Here is a 15,895-nt window from a genome sequence, read left to right on the forward strand (position 1 = left end):
CAGCAATCAAATGCAGTGTTTATAAGTAATTTTATGAGAAATTAAACTCCAGTTCTTGAGGACAGTGCAAAGATGCAAATAATAATGCATTCAAAGTATTTTCAGGCAATATATTTTCTTTTTAACCTTCACTCTTCTATAAATATCTCCACTTAAAAAGAGGCTTAGCCTTTCTTCTCAAATATCATTGGCCTGACTTAAAAGTAACTGCAAGAGAATTCACAATCTAGATAATAGCCAAGTCCTTGAGTATAATAAAATGTAAAATATAAAATTAATTACTCCATAAAATACGGTTGTAGATTCCTTATTTGACACTTCTGTAGTATCAACATACATGGTGTTATAGTTGCCAGGCTTCATTTTAAGAGGCAAAATATGTGACAAATGCTTTCATTTATAAAACTATTAATAAGGAAATCAAGCTGAGCAGACAGGAGGTAGGTACTTCAAATATAATTCATGTAGTTTTGGGTTACAAATCTAATTAGACATGCTCTTCCAGGGAAGAATTTAGAAATACCAGAAGTCCTGGAGTTACTCAGAGCTTAAAGCAGGAGTCAAAGCATGGACAAAGCAACTTGAAAATCATTCAACACTTAAAACCTATAGTAGGTGAATGTTTATGGGAGTGACCTACACATGAGTCTGAGCTGACAGTGAACTATTCCTCAGTCTCTGGGTAAATCATCAGGCAGCAACATCTGGCAGGAGCTGCAGCTCCCCCAGGCTGGGTGCAGCGCTGTCTGCACCCAGAGTGGCTGGTTTCACCTCAGCTGAGGTACCTGCCCACAGGTCAGGGTCACACAGCTGTCAGTCTCCACCTCAATACCCACAGCATGTCCCACTGACAGAAACACTGGCTCCAATTTTTGAAATTCCATTAGAAAAACAAACAACAAAATCACAGATACAGCAACAACAGAAAACACCGGCACAAAATAAAACCCAAATTACTAAATAAAACACAAACACACAAATGGAAAAAACACACACAGGTCCTTTCTAGAGTCAAGTCAGTAGGAATATACACTCATTACATCTAGCTTCTCTTTGAAAAGAATAGTTAAAACCAAACCAAAACACATACAAATTACTCATACTTACTTATTGCAAAACTAAATGTTTTTCACAAATGCAAAGTGTCCAGTAGTTCATATTCACAAGAAAATGCCAAAGACAAATTTTTCCAAGCCACGTGCGTGACAATAGGCTTGGCTCAACCAGACACCAGTCATCCAAGAAGAAATATATATGCCCTCTTATACTACCATCAGTCCTATACATCAGACAGAGGAGTTTATAGTCTGAGAAGATAAATTATGTACAAAAGGTAATCTGACATCTGCCATGGATCACAGCACAAGCAGAAGAAACCTGGGGAACTTTAAACACTTGGAACTTCTCAGGCCTGGGAGGTTTAACTATCTGGTGCATGCTGCTGATTTCTCTTTTAGCAGAGCCTCTCCAGCGACCTCAGAGAGCATAATCACAAGAGACTGCAAATGCAGCATTTTTCACAGTCTTTATAGATAGATGGATTTGTAAACTGTGTGAGACAGTGTGATCAAACAGCTATATTGGAAGTATAAATCTACTTCCAGTCCTGCTCCTATTGTATTTATGTAAATCAAGAACCCAGAAAATAAATCTGGTGTGGAAAACTTAATATTTTGAGGTTTAGTAGCAGATATTGGGTGTTTCAAACTTGTTTTCAGGTTTCTTGACAAGCCTTTTTACAAACAAAAGACTCAATATCTTAAGGCTAGATATTTATTAGTAAAATGAGAGCTAATATTTAGCAGATTTTTAAAGGCCTAACAGCTATACAGTTAAATTACCCATGTATCTTCAATGCTGCATTTATCAATTTTAATATCTCCTGGCCAAGGGACACAAAGAAAAATTGCACAGATTTTATTAATTCAAATAATGTCTAACCCATTTCCTGTTACTTTCTTCTCTCAGAAGGCATCTCTGGAACACACCTTTGGAGTTCAATTAAAAAAAAAAATCTCACTTTCTATTTTATTAACCGTGAATATTCTGCAAGAAATATTTCCATACCTGAATATTTCTGGAGAAATTTTTCTGGAGAAAAGAATACTTTTCACAAATCTCTACTCAGATTTTCATATGGCAAGAGGGGTGAGAATAAAATATTGTCAGAGCATTTCCGAATAAATATTCCATTGACCCCAGCTGGCATAATTTCAAATACATTTGGCTGCTGGCATACTTGTCTTGTTACAATGTCTCCAGCTGTTGAGTCATTCACTGAAAGAAGTACATGGAAAGGTGTAAAATTAGGACTTTTAAATTTTTGTCAGGATTCTAGAAAGTATAGCAGTATTTCATTTTTAAAATTATTTCTTTACCTGAGACTGATAATTCTGCTCTTTATATGATTTGATAACACAGAGTATACATTTAACCCATCTACAGAGAATTACTAAAATGCATCAGGATTCCAAGATGTATCTCAGGGATATTAGAGTTAAGCCTAAACTGGCACAGGACCTGTATCAGCCAGATTTTTACAGCACCTAAGGCAACAATTTCAACTTTGCACCATCTTTATACCTTTGGATGCAAGGAAAAGCAATTCCCACTGAAACACTTCAAGATGAGCCAAAAGACTTCAGCAAGTAAAACCTGCTTTAAGTAAAAGGCTTTAAAAGAAAAAAAAAATAAAGAAAGACTACTCTAAGGAGTAATTTAACTCAAATTATAGAAGGTTTTAAAATACAGGCTGACATCCAAGTGTGGGCACCAAGTGTGTATTAAGACTGCTACAGATTTTTGTTACCTGGGAGCCCCCTGCTGGGACTCTGTTGAGAGAAAACAAGAAAAGAGAAATGTTTTGTTTTGAAGGTGTGTCACAGATGTTTCAGTAATATTTAATTGTGCTATATATAGTATGTTAATGCAACCTTATTTAATGTCTCATAAGCAAATCACTAAAAAGGAGAACTCTGCATAGCAGACATATACTTAGTATTAGTTAAATACTCAAACTACTTTAAACTATCCCTTATTCTCAGAATTCATGATGATGATTCAAATGGACAGTCTATCTGCTAAATATAAGGAATTCAAACTGATGGGTGATTGTACAGTTATCATTAAAGAACATATAAACAGAATTAGGTTTATTCCATTTGATTAATACATACACACACAAAAAAAAAAAAAAAAAAAAGCCAAAAAACCTCCAAAACTCAGAATTTCAGGACTGCAAGAATAAAATACCAAAAAATAATTGTTGTCTAACCAAAACAACACATTTCAGGCTAAGTACATGTTAGAACAATTGCTGTAACCCACAGATCATCAGTATTTTCTTTCCTGAAAAACTCATCTGAAATATTTCAACCCATACTGTAGTCCCTACCTCCTCCATTCTGCAGGTACAGCCATTCAGAGCTCTGTGTAATTAAACTGCCTGGGTTATCAACAGCAGCCTCTTCCACAAGTATTTTGTACCCACATAATTTCACTCTTGTGGTTGTGAATGACACAGACATAAGGCTTAGTTTCCAGATCAGTCTTTGAGGATCTTTTGTGGATCTCCCTATAAGCTGGAAAAGTTTTCCCAATGTCAATGGAAGTTTCTATCTTTTTTGAGCATTGAGGTGATGTCTGTTTGATATATATGTATGAGCTTTCACTACTAGTGATCTTTTATTCCATTTTTAATTCCTTTTTTCTGTTTTTTCCTAATGGCAAAATGTCAGGCTTATGTTTAAGATGCCAGTGAAAATATCAAAGTATTTTCTTAAGAAAAAATCAAAGGCCTGCATGCTCACAAGATTATAAGTAAATCTGCCTGAATACTGCACAGTGCTGTTCAGGACTTTTTGCTTTCACGGGGAATAACTCAATCTTCTGCTATACTGAGTCACCTGTAGGAAATTTTATCAGTATAAGCAAATTATTTGCTAAATTGAAGAGCTTTTAGCATACTCAAAGAGAAAGTCCTGGCCATAGCAAGAGGAGTTTAATGATCAAAGGAAAGAACTTATCACAGTTCTTCTCAGTATGCCAGGTATGCACTTTGTGTAAGGGTAACAATAAGTAAAATGTATGTGTAAATATTTTCCCTTCCAAAGCATCTTTAAATTACATGCAGGAAGACTATATGAAAGTAGTTGAAGATGCAGTATATGAACTTTAAAATGTTACATTTCCAAACCCATTTTTAAACCCTTCTCCTATAAAGGTTTCAAACTCTATCCTTCAATACAAAAATAAGGTGTTCATTGAAGGAAAAGAAATCATTCTGTGAAACCACTGAACACTAAACCTTAGCAGTAATATGTTATTTAGCTACTAGACTTGAGAATAATAGCAAAAATTATACAGGATGAACAATTTAGGGATGAGAGTTTCAAAACCCTACAGGTTGACACAATGCCTTTCATACATTTCTACGTTATTAGTTTATCTTAATGAAAGAATGCCCATGTAATTTATTGTGACTTATGTCATCCAAACAGTTCAGGGAAGAACTTCTGAACTATGAAATTCAACAGAAAATACGATGCAGTAATCACGTAGCAATACCATACTGTATTTTCCTCTTGTCCTGTGAGAAGGATTAAAAAAAAAAAAAAAAAAAAAAAAAAGTAAAATTACCTAACTACCTCTTGGGATTCAAGAAGCCATGCAACACAGAAAGGTTATGATGAAACAACACAAAATGGGATTTTAACACCATAAACAACCTGGTTTTTGTCTAAAAATTCTCCTTAACTACTCAGACAACATAAGCCAAAAAGTTGGTCTGTTTTATAAGCTTCAGTCTTAATTCAGCATTTTAACATTATGATAAAGAGCATCTCTGTCAACTAAGGAGATTTTTAACTTATTCTGTTCTTATAAACATTGCATAAATAAAGGCACAATAGCAATGGAAAGAGTCCATTGTACTGTGCTCTTAAAGCTAAAGACAGAAGAAACAAGCACAACAAGATACTGACTGTGAGGAATTACATGTCAGCTACTTGTAAAATCAAATGCAGATGTGTTGCTAGGAGAGAACAAAGGCCTGCAAAGTCTGAGCCTGCGGAATATTAAAGATCACAGAATCACTGAATATTCTGAGTTGGAAGGGACCCACAATGATCATCAAAGTCCAACTCCTGGCCCTGCACAGGACAGCCCCAAAAAACACACCCTGTGCCTGAGAGCACTGTCAAAATGCTTCTTGAACTCTGTCAGCCTTGTTGCTCTGAGCTTACTCAAGACAGGAGAAAAAAAGCATCTCTTCTCCCCCGCTCCCCAGAAAACCCCCAAAACAAAATAAAAAACCCAAGGAAACCAAAATCAAACAAAGATAAAAACCAAACATGAAACAAAACAAACAAACAAACAAGAAAAAAAAAAAACAGAAACCACCAGTTGTTTTCACCAAGCACATGCTGAAGCCTTCCCAACCAGGCTGCATATGGAAGATATTGCCTTGTTTCTGCTTCTACCAAAGAAGCCTGTCTAAGTATGCTGGTGTCTAACTTTGTTTTATTTTGAAATAAGCAACAACAAAACAAACAACCCAAAAGGTGACCATACCAGATGACACTAACATCACTGCTGCCATCTAGCAGACTTGTATTCTCTCCTGAGCAGTGTGTTTTGGTCAGTGGATATTATCTGCATTTTCTAGCATTTAGTCACTTATAGGAAGTTTGGATAGAGACATTGAAAAACTTGCAGATTTATCACCTTTTTTTTTTTTTTTTAAATTCAAACCAGATTGAAAAACAGTTACCTGACTTTATTTCTCTCTTGGACCTTCCTTTATGCTAAAGACTTCCCATCTGGCTTGCTCTTTTTCGTTTTATCTTGCAACATACTTGCACTGTCAAACTAAATTACCATTTGCAGTAAATTTGAGCTCCAAATCAAAGGCACTTTTTATTGAAGTATCTTGGTTGCCCTGGTATGGTTATAGGCCTCTTGGGATTTATATTGTAAAATTTAGTTTCATGGGTTTATAGCTATGCAGTAACATTTCTCATTGCACTGAAATTTGGCTTAGAAGCATCAAATACACAGCTTTTTTTAATACTTAAAAGATTTACACTGTAAAATTGTAGTGATTTTTTTATTATTATTCTTGATATTTACAAGCATCTTCATTCTTCCATCATCCATCTTCACTCTACTCTGAACTACTTCTGATGCACTACATTGAACAGAATAAAGGTCTTAAATTATCTCTAATAAGTACATTTCTGGCTTAAGGCTTTGATTTTAGAAGGTTCTAATTCAGTCAGAGCAACATGTTTTCTCACAGACCTTTTGTCTCACCGCCTCTCTCCTCATGCCCTTCGTGTGTGATCTCTCCCTTTCCCATTGCCTCCTATTGCCCCTGCTCTGCTGGAGCTTCAGGTTCTCCCCTTAGAAAAGGCAGAATCCAGCAAGTTAGCTTGTCTACATTTTGGGTAATTTCCCCACCCCATCCCTACTTCGTGATAGTACTAAGCAACTATTTAACTGTGTAACTATGAAGCTGAAGCAGAGTTCTGGCAGCTGAAATTCATTAAGTGTTAAAGCAAAAAATGATGAATTTACTGACAATTACTCGGACTGCCAAGGTAAATCTCCCAAGACAGCTTAAATGTGACGTCCCCTTCCCCAAAATATTTTCATGCCCACAACACTCTTAATTGAATATTATGTAACCTTTGATACACTCCTACTTTGCACTGACTGTGAAAAAAATACAGGGGGGAAAAAAAAAAAGTGCTCTACAGCTCCAGCAGCAAAATTTTTTTAACCTGCCAAGCAGGACACAAAATACAAAAGCACGGGTGTTCCCATAAGCATTCAGTAGCACTTGCCTAACACCTCTGATAGCCTCTACTTGCATTCAGATGTGAAGTTAAAGGTGGGAATGATACCGCCAGCTTACATTTTACAACAAAAACCAGAGGAAGGAACAGAGAATTCTGCTTGAAGTCATCATTTGCCGCAGGCAGTTCTTAGGCAGTATTGTCCTACAGATCACGCCACCATTATCGAAGGGTGCTGCATCTGAAAGCCTTCATCAGAAATACCCATATGCTCCAAGTTCTGCAAGAGATTTCTGAACCTGGAATACTTAAAGGAAGATCAGCAGTGACCTTTTCCAGTAAACAACCCTTCATCATTCAAACAAACAAACTAACAACAACAAGAAAAAAAAAAGGCAAGGGAAGAAAATACAAGGAAAAATAAACAGCAAATGGATAACAGATTTTGAATTCACAGTCACTTCTGTCTAGCAGAAGAGCATTTGACCATTGCTTAGCTTTGTAGGCACAGATGTGATAAATTAGTGCCTGGGTCATGTTAAAGAATACTAATTGAAGCAAACTGAAGTGACCACAACAGCAAGACCAGGCACATGCTTACTCCAATTAGGACATCCCACATCAGACCCAGTAACTGCTTGGGCATAAGAAGACACAGTCACAAACCATTCTTTCTCTCCTTGGTGAATGTTATACTGTGCTCAGAGGCTTGCCCTTGCCTGAGACTGAATATATACCTCAGGATTAAGCTCTGCTGCTGAGACAGACAGAGAACATTCTTTAGGAATAGAGTTTTGACTCTTCCAGGACTTGGGTCTCAGACAAAGCTCAGGCAGCTTACCTGACCATAACAATTCACAGGTGGTGAATATTCCCACTGACATGAGAATAACCTGACAAAATTCATTGTGTGGGAGCGCTGTCTTCATCAGTTCTTCATCATTACTCTCTTCTGATATGGTGCTGTTTAACTCTCTTCAGGGCCCAGCATGGAGCACAATGAACTGGTTGCAGAACAATAGTCAGTTCAGGCAAACTGCCTCATTTGTCTTGGCAGCTGTTGAGTTGATATAACCAGCGGGAAATAAGAATGGGATAAGGAGTGTCTCAGAGGCCCTACAGGACAACATGACAGCCCAGGCAGACAGCCAGACCGCCCCGTAGCTTTGGGGGAGAACATATGAGAATGGAAAGAGCAATAGAAGCAGTCATGTTTTAATTAAGTTGTTATTTGTTTTTAGCATTCTTATTTCAAGCCAATGCAGTTGATTGATTTGACACCCTGCAGATTAACTTTTCATGCCTGTCTTTAGCTTGAAAGCAGACATTTGTATTTACACCTCAGAGAAAACCCAATACTCCTCCTCTACATTTGACAAGTCTATTCCTGCTCAGGAATGTTACTAGCTACACAGGGAAAGACAAACCCAGAATGATTCCTCCAGGTCTCAGGACAAATCCATGGCCATTACTGTGCTACAGCACTAGTCAGTGCTACAATTAGTTATTTCTTCTAGTTTTTTTCAATAGTTTGTTGGGGGGTGCTGTCACTGACCACTGCAGCTCTTTTTACCTTAAAAGCAATGTTTCAGCCCTTGAAAAACATTGCAGAATTTTCCCATATGTCCCTTTCTGGCTGCAGCTGTACTAGCTCAAGACCTCGATACCTGAGGCAACTGACTTTATTGCTGAGCTGCTCACATTTCATTCAAGGTTCAATGTGGGCAACTAAAGGGACAAAGATGAAAGAGGCAATTCAAACAAACACTGACAAATTCAGGGTATTGATAAAATACAACAGAAAGCCCATAGTCTTACCCATTTTTTCCTGCCTAATCTTTGTGCAACTTAAGTATAACAGGTCACATTACCCAATATTATAAGGTCGTTGAGCTGTGTATTTCTCTTTACACATCTTCCTCAAGGTCCTTTTTGTTTTGTCATGATTATTCAATTCTACTATTTCTCTGAATAAGATCAAAAAGAAATGTGTATTTGTACTTTTTAAGCAAATCATAGAAAAGCTTTCCTTATAAACTTCAGTGTTATCTCAAAGTATGAAGTCTACAGCACTGACCTAGCAGTTGATGTTGTCACCCTAGAGTCACAAATATATGTCCTACTGGGAAAATTAGCTAAAATATAATTGTTTTCCAATTAACAAAATAAAAAAGTTTTCACATGCTAATGAACTCATATCTAAAACTAAAGATCCAATATTGCAAGCTTTCTCTCAGCTCCCAATGAGACCTGTGAAAGCATTATTATTTATTCACCTTTTGACCCTTGCCAATTTTATTAATACTCATAACTCCTTTTTTTAATAGAATTTAATAGATTTTAATGGATTTGACCAGACAAGCAACACACAGGCTGTTGAATACATATTTCCCAAGTGCACAAAACATTATATAAAATACCCAATACCAAACTAATAATGCTGATGCTCAATGTACACCCTACAAGCAGGCTGCTCCAGGCAGTAGAAGTTGGGCATGTTTGCAGGTGCAGAGATGACATTTCTCCCAGGGTCAAGCACTCGGGCTGTTCTTGGAAATTTATGGTGTCAGCAGGTATGATAACTGTAAACCTTGTACATGGCCTGGACAGAGAAAAAAATTTGCAGATTAAATATAATTTTTTTCTGCCTTCCTCTATTTCCTTCAGTAACTCTCCTTACAAGACATCCCCACTCAAACATCAAGGTTCTTCCAGTTTCAGAAAAATTAAACCAGTTAAACCAGGGATACTGATCTGGGTTCTGATGTTCCATGAGGACTAAGTTCCCTGATACCAGTGAAGTTAAATTAACACTGATTTAATAATAGCAATTTTTTACCTGGAATATGAAAGTCTACTTCCAGCATGTATTAGATCCCTAGCACCTGCAGTGGTTAAAAAAAGCATGGTTCATTTGATTTGAAGATTTCATTTAGCTTTTAAGGAAAGAAAATAAGTCCTTCCCATTTCATATCCTCATGTACATTTATAATTTATGTTCTGTTGACTGACAGAAAAAAAACAAACATATTAAAATTTGATACCTGACCTCCAAATGAAGGAAACATTTCACAACAGAATTTGCATTGTTTAGCTCTTATCTTCACATTTAATTATTATTGCTGTCTTAAATATCGTGTCTATTTCTTGTCCAAGAATTGAGGATCAGCTTTTTGACAGCATATTGAGAAAATTATCTAAGTACTGAACCATAATTCTACTTCCTGTATTCAGTCTGAACTTACTTTAACCGCTTGTTGATGATTTAACTCAAAATACTAAGCTTTAATATTTGTCCCTACAAAACCTGCTGCTCTCCAGGGAAATCTCTGACAGTATAACGTAAGGAAGTCAGTTTTGCAAATACTGGACATCAGTGGGGTTTTTTAAAATTTAATTTTATATTTAGAAAAAAATAACTTGACTATACAGTAAGAATATGATACTCAGAGAATAAGGCATCAAAGAAAAAGCTAAGCAGTGGATCAAGTAACTTGAAACCCAAGCCAAAATTTCAAAAAATTAAATCAGTTGATTTTGCTTTTATGCAAATACTATTTATCTTGCCTGTTGGCAGTTCAGACTTCATGCCATCTCAGAATGGCTGAGTACTGACATGAGTGAAATTAAGTAGCATAATGAAATATCTCCACCTAACTGCTTGTCTTCTTTGCATAATCCCATTTTTAGCATTTGTAGCCAAATTGTTCTAAAAAATGTAAGGACAGTGGAATAAGAGACACTGTACAAACAAAATAAATTAGCCCCAACACCTGAACTTAAAATATATTTTATGAATTGAAAGCCTGGAAGAAACACATCCTACTTTGAGATATAAATAGTTCTGCTTCAAGTGTAGGATTAATCCTCCACTTAAACATTTACAGAGCCTCATTATATTCTGCCATTGCCACAAACTGCTCATGCCAAGGGCCTTTCAGGTCTAATCCTCTTGAACACAGATTTGTTGGAGCTTTGCCCTATCTTCAGAGTATTGCAATCTCCTTCCTGCCATTACACCCCTGTATTCTGCATTTGAATGTCTTTATTTTTAAGCTTCTGGTGCATTTGCAAACCATCAGTTACTCTCTCCACCCAGAGAGAGTGCAACCATTAACAGGCCTGGGATTTATTTACTCTGTTTATAATAAGATACTTTAATTTTTTTCAGCAAGATAACAATTACTATGATTTCATCGGGGCTTAATTTATCTGCTTAAATAGGTTTTGTGGTTATCCAGAGCATAATGCCATTAACAATTTTACACAGCTGAGCTCTATCAGGAGTGAGAAACGTGCTTGAAAGGCAGATTTATGAGCTACAGGTAATGAAGATTACTGAATCCTGAAGCACTCCTTCAATTACACGTAGCTATTTGCATAGAAACCTAAGATTCCCAATAAAGTTTAAGCACTTCCAGCTTTAGGAGGACCATATTGTGTTAGCAGGCTGGTGGAGAAGACAATGCAGTTGTCAGAATTACAATTTCAGGGGAAAAGATTATGTAGAATATTTCAATTTCAGATAAAACAATTGCATTAATTACTACTTTGCTATCAATTTGCATTGATGATGTAAGAATAGCTAATTGCTGTTGCTTATGTAACTTATGTAAAATATGCAAAACTGCAGAAGTCAGTAGTACAGATACCCTGCCATTAGGAATAACTGGTCATTCAAACTCTGGTTATCACAAATGAGTGGTTAGGATGACTCAAAAATCATTGTTAAATATATTAGCAAAAGCAGGTTTAATATAAATTTGTACAACTTCACAAAGTGCTAAGGAAAGGTTTACTCTGTTACTTACTACAAAGATGAAGCACACAAAGAAAATCATATTGGAAACAGTTTAGAAAAGTGCAGGGGTGCAGAAGAGAATGCATGACATTACAGATCCAAGATGGCAACATTCATGCTATACTTGCTATAGTGTGCTTCAATCACTTCACACACACAAACATCTACAATGTCTCTGTCTAAATAAATTTACAAAGATATACCTGTTAAAAATCACCCTCAAATCCAATGAAATACTAATGTTAAATACCTTATCATTTCTATTTGGGTGAGACTTGAACCTTGAGGAGGGAGTTGGGGTGTCAGTGTGGGTCCTACCGTGAGTTTTCAGTGGTGGTCCAGAAAGTATCACAAAGCTCTGAGAGGTATACCTCTAAAGAGAGAGGTGCATCCACTGCAGTCCAGAAGAGCTCAGAGGGCATCTCTTAGAACAGCTGCTTAGAGTCACAAAATGCTTGGCTTTAGTCAATAGTGAGTTTCTATCCTGGCTGCAATCCAAGCTTGGGGAGGCAGCAGAAGTCTCTGGTACAGAGGGTGCCACCCCGACCTTAGCCATGCAAGAATTTCTGGCATGGTCAAGGTACGCTTCACCACTCAACTCATTGCCCAAAAGCCGGGGCCTAGTGGAAGTCCCTGAGATCATAGAGCAGCCTGAGGAGGTAGCAGGGGGAGTGTAAACTCACCACAGTGGTTTAGAAAACACTCTGGTTGATACAGGTGAAGTAAATTACCATAAAGGCTGATTTATTAATTGGGAACAAAACATTTACCTATGAAACCTTCATTAAAAAGCATTCAACTGTGACTAATGTTAGTATATTGTTATGTGTGATCTTAAACGTTATTAAGCAGGTGTCTGACAAATGAGTGTCTTCTCAGTGCCTCTCAGTAAGGTATAATTGTACATGGCTAATCTAAATGAGATCCTACCGCAGCTGAAGACCTTTTTTATGGCAAATGCATGTTAAGACACATGCGTTTCTATTTAATGTGACAAAATCAGCCTGAAAAAAGGTATAAACATACCATTTTCATGGTACTTTATACAGTATTCTAGAGTAGTTTCATGGGCTGGTTTTTATTACAGCCCTTGCTAGATGTTCCGTATGACAGATGGATTTTGTAGACTTAGGAAATTTTGAGACAAGTCACAGTAATAAATCATGTGGCATTTTTTTCCCTTTTAAATTCTGACAGTTCAGTGACAGTAAGGATTATCACCCCAATACAGCATGTAATGTGCTTGACTTTCAGCACATCAAAAGTAAAATCTCAAGATGTGTTCCTCTGGTATTCATTAACATGGAACTGGAACAACAGGACCAAATCCAGATCAAGAAAAGAGGTTATCTGCCTTTATCTGGTATAAATCTTTGGAGAGAGAAGGAGAGAGACCAATAAAATTAGAAGCCAAGTTTTCCCATTCACAACTGCAAAAGTTTTATAAGGATTTAAGAACCCATCTATCGCACAAAAAAAAAAAAAAAAAAAAAAAAAAAAAGGCAAATGAAGGTGATAACTCACTTTTGTGAGTATGAAAACACTGATCTAATTGGCTTTCTCAAAGGGAGCTTTAAAATTTGATCCCCATCTTCATGAAGTCATTTAACCTTCGTCCCACGCAGTCACAGACTTATCAGCAAATATTTTCTTAAATGTCCTTGTGATTTATGGTCTAACAAGGGAGAGAACTCCCTTTCAAAAAGTCTTAGGCCATAGAGAATACCTTTAGGGACCAAATATCAACTCACATGCCCTCTAGAAGAAGTAAGGATATGAAACATCCAGCCTGCAATCATAGTTAATCTCAATGTTCATGAAGTAAGCACTGTATGATGTTGTATTTCACTAGTATTTGATTTCCTCGTGCCATTTTTGAGATATGATGTACAATTAATGATAAACTGATTATGAAAGCAGAAAGATAACGAATAAGGTATTATCAGGTATTCCACAGCATGGATGAAAATACACATACCTATCAGACAAAATTAAAACAGCAGTAAGTGATGACGAAATGGAAAAAGAAAGATATCAGCAGTATGAGTTATAAATAAAACAATTTGCTGAACAATTAGAAGATATCTCAATTAAGAACATTTAAAAAAATATGACCAAGTAGAAATCTCATTGAATGTTCTTCAAAATACTTTTACACATAAACTTTTGAGTCAAAATCCTTCTCTACAATATTCAGCATATAGTTTTATGCTTTATGCTGTAACAAGTATACTGTGCTGCATAAATTAATCATGCTTTACAAGCTCTATAAAGACTGCATATCAGGAATCCAAGTGCATACCATTCTGTATTTAAACAAACAGAAAACCCATTAAAGAAAATCTTGCCATCTCAAACAAGTAAAATGTGTTTTCAAGTCTCATTGGTTTTTTTTCACCTTCCTCTTACAGTATCACAACAACAGCAGCTTGCATGATGGATCTACGCAGATATCCTCTGGATGAACAAAACTGCACACTAGAAATTGAAAGTTGTAAGTTACTGGAGGGAAAGGGTTGACCAAATGACAGCTGAGAATTGAACCACATTCACAGGTTAGGCAAAACAGGAGCAAGTTGTTCAAATACTATGGGTTCAGTGAACTTGCACACTGAACATACTAAATGTATTTCTGTAATGCACAAGCCAAAATGTGTTTCATTCACAATACGGGTTGATGCAAGCCTGTTAGATGTCTTTCAAAATCTCTTGCCAAGGAAGGGAGGGGGGTATATTTTGAAGATTAGCTCAGGGGACAGCAATCAAGCACTGTCCATCTTCAGTGCCTAAGCACTGCTGAACTTGGATTAATTACTTCACCTTAGCACATTCATCTCTAAAATCAGGATTGATATCTGTCCCATGTGGTGGGAGGATTGATCAATTGCTGTTACCAAATTGTTTGGAGGTTATAAAAGGAAATAACTTGATCCTTCAGCACCAAGATTAATGAGAGTTTTATCATTGTCTTCCATGAACATAGGAGCACAGCATGCATTAACAAATTTTTGTTATCTTCTCTTTATTTTATGATGGTGGCTGTTAGAGAAGTGCCTGTGAAGGTTTTGGAAAAGAATCTTCATTATGCTGGCCATGTAGCTTCCCTTCCCAGTGTTTCCCATCATGCTACTAATCTCCCCAGTCACTTTCTGCTAGTTCAAAACTCAGTCAGAGTGTCACAACCCAGCACTTCACAGGACCTAAGAAGTTGCTTGTTAAGATGTATGGTTGTCTTCCCATCCTTGGGCTTTGCATTTCCCTGCCTATTTTGGTACAAAACAGTTTTCTTGCTTGCTGCTGCTTGGCTCATCTTCTGGCTTAAACTTATTAAGGCATGTAATGGATGCTTTGGAGAATGAGTCAAATCTTGATTTTCAAAATACAGTGCATAACACTTCTCCCCAGTCACTTTTCCACCTGATTAGCAGAGGAAACATATCTATGCAATACCACAGCAATCAAAATGGGTGACAATATTGAAGTTGCCTTCATATTGAACACATACCTAGTTTATTTGTTGGGAGGCAGTTGATTTGAAGTCCCCAGCTCAGTCATGACTGAAGATGATGAAAGTAGGTAAGTATTTATCAGCCAGCATATATCAGCCCAAATAATGAAATCAGACTAACACTTCACTGGTTTATACCTCTCTTTTCACAAGCTTTCACATAAATGAAGCTTTGTAGGGATGAATGTTGGGTGAGAATGGATTTAGTACTACCACTGAGATCTCATCAAGAATCAAAATTAGCATCAGATGGAATAAGCAATTAAAATGCTAACACAATCAGGAATGACAGAATACCGTGTCATTCATGTGGCCACTCACACATGCCCAAAAGAAAACTGTTTGAATACTTGTATAAATAATTCATGTCTCCAGAGATACATATGTTGATATGTTAAGACTTGTTGAGCTGATCACAATTTGCAACAGATGAAAATTGGAGAGTCAGTTTCTTCTCGTGAGTATTTAGGTCAGTTCTACTAACAACTCAATGATTTTCCAGAAGCACACATGTGCTTACCTTCTACTGGAAGCCCTCAAGTAGTAGATGTATCAGGGGCATTGGTGTCTTTGACAATTGTCCACCTAAAACATGCCTTCTAATGCACCACAGTTCTTCTTCATGCCTAAAATTCTTGAAAGTTATAGATCATATGCCCTAGAGTGCCCTAAAGCAGGACATAATATTTGGAAGAATAGAGTTCTGAAGGCCAAGCTGCCTGCTTCTTTCTTAGGCATTTGAGTATAAGTAAGCCAATTGTCCAGAGTACTCTGCACTCAGTAGTACCC

The 15,895-nt window shown here is 36.7% G+C and overlaps 1 protein-coding gene across 8 annotated transcripts in view; it reads left to right on the plus strand.

Annotated features, from left to right (window-relative positions):
• The window catches only part of GABRB1 (gamma-aminobutyric acid type A receptor subunit beta1), a 141,228-nt gene that overhangs the window by 101,428 nt on the left and 23,905 nt on the right, over positions 1–15,895 (plus strand). For all 8 annotated transcript variants that reach the window (XR_012055575.1, XR_004367717.3, XR_003959998.4 and 5 more), the window contains exon 5: positions 14,010–14,092. Coding sequence is in view for 3 of the 8 variants with exons in the window: in XM_030271002.4 (XP_030126862.4) it covers positions 14,010–14,092 (83 nt within the window). In the remaining 5 variants the exon portion in view is untranslated. The remainder of the gene's footprint in view (positions 1–14,009; positions 14,093–15,895) is intronic.

This window comes from Taeniopygia guttata, chromosome 4 (assembly GCF_048771995.1).
Source record: "Taeniopygia guttata chromosome 4, bTaeGut7.mat, whole genome shotgun sequence".
Classification (NCBI taxonomy): domain Eukaryota; kingdom Metazoa; phylum Chordata; class Aves; order Passeriformes; family Estrildidae; genus Taeniopygia; species Taeniopygia guttata.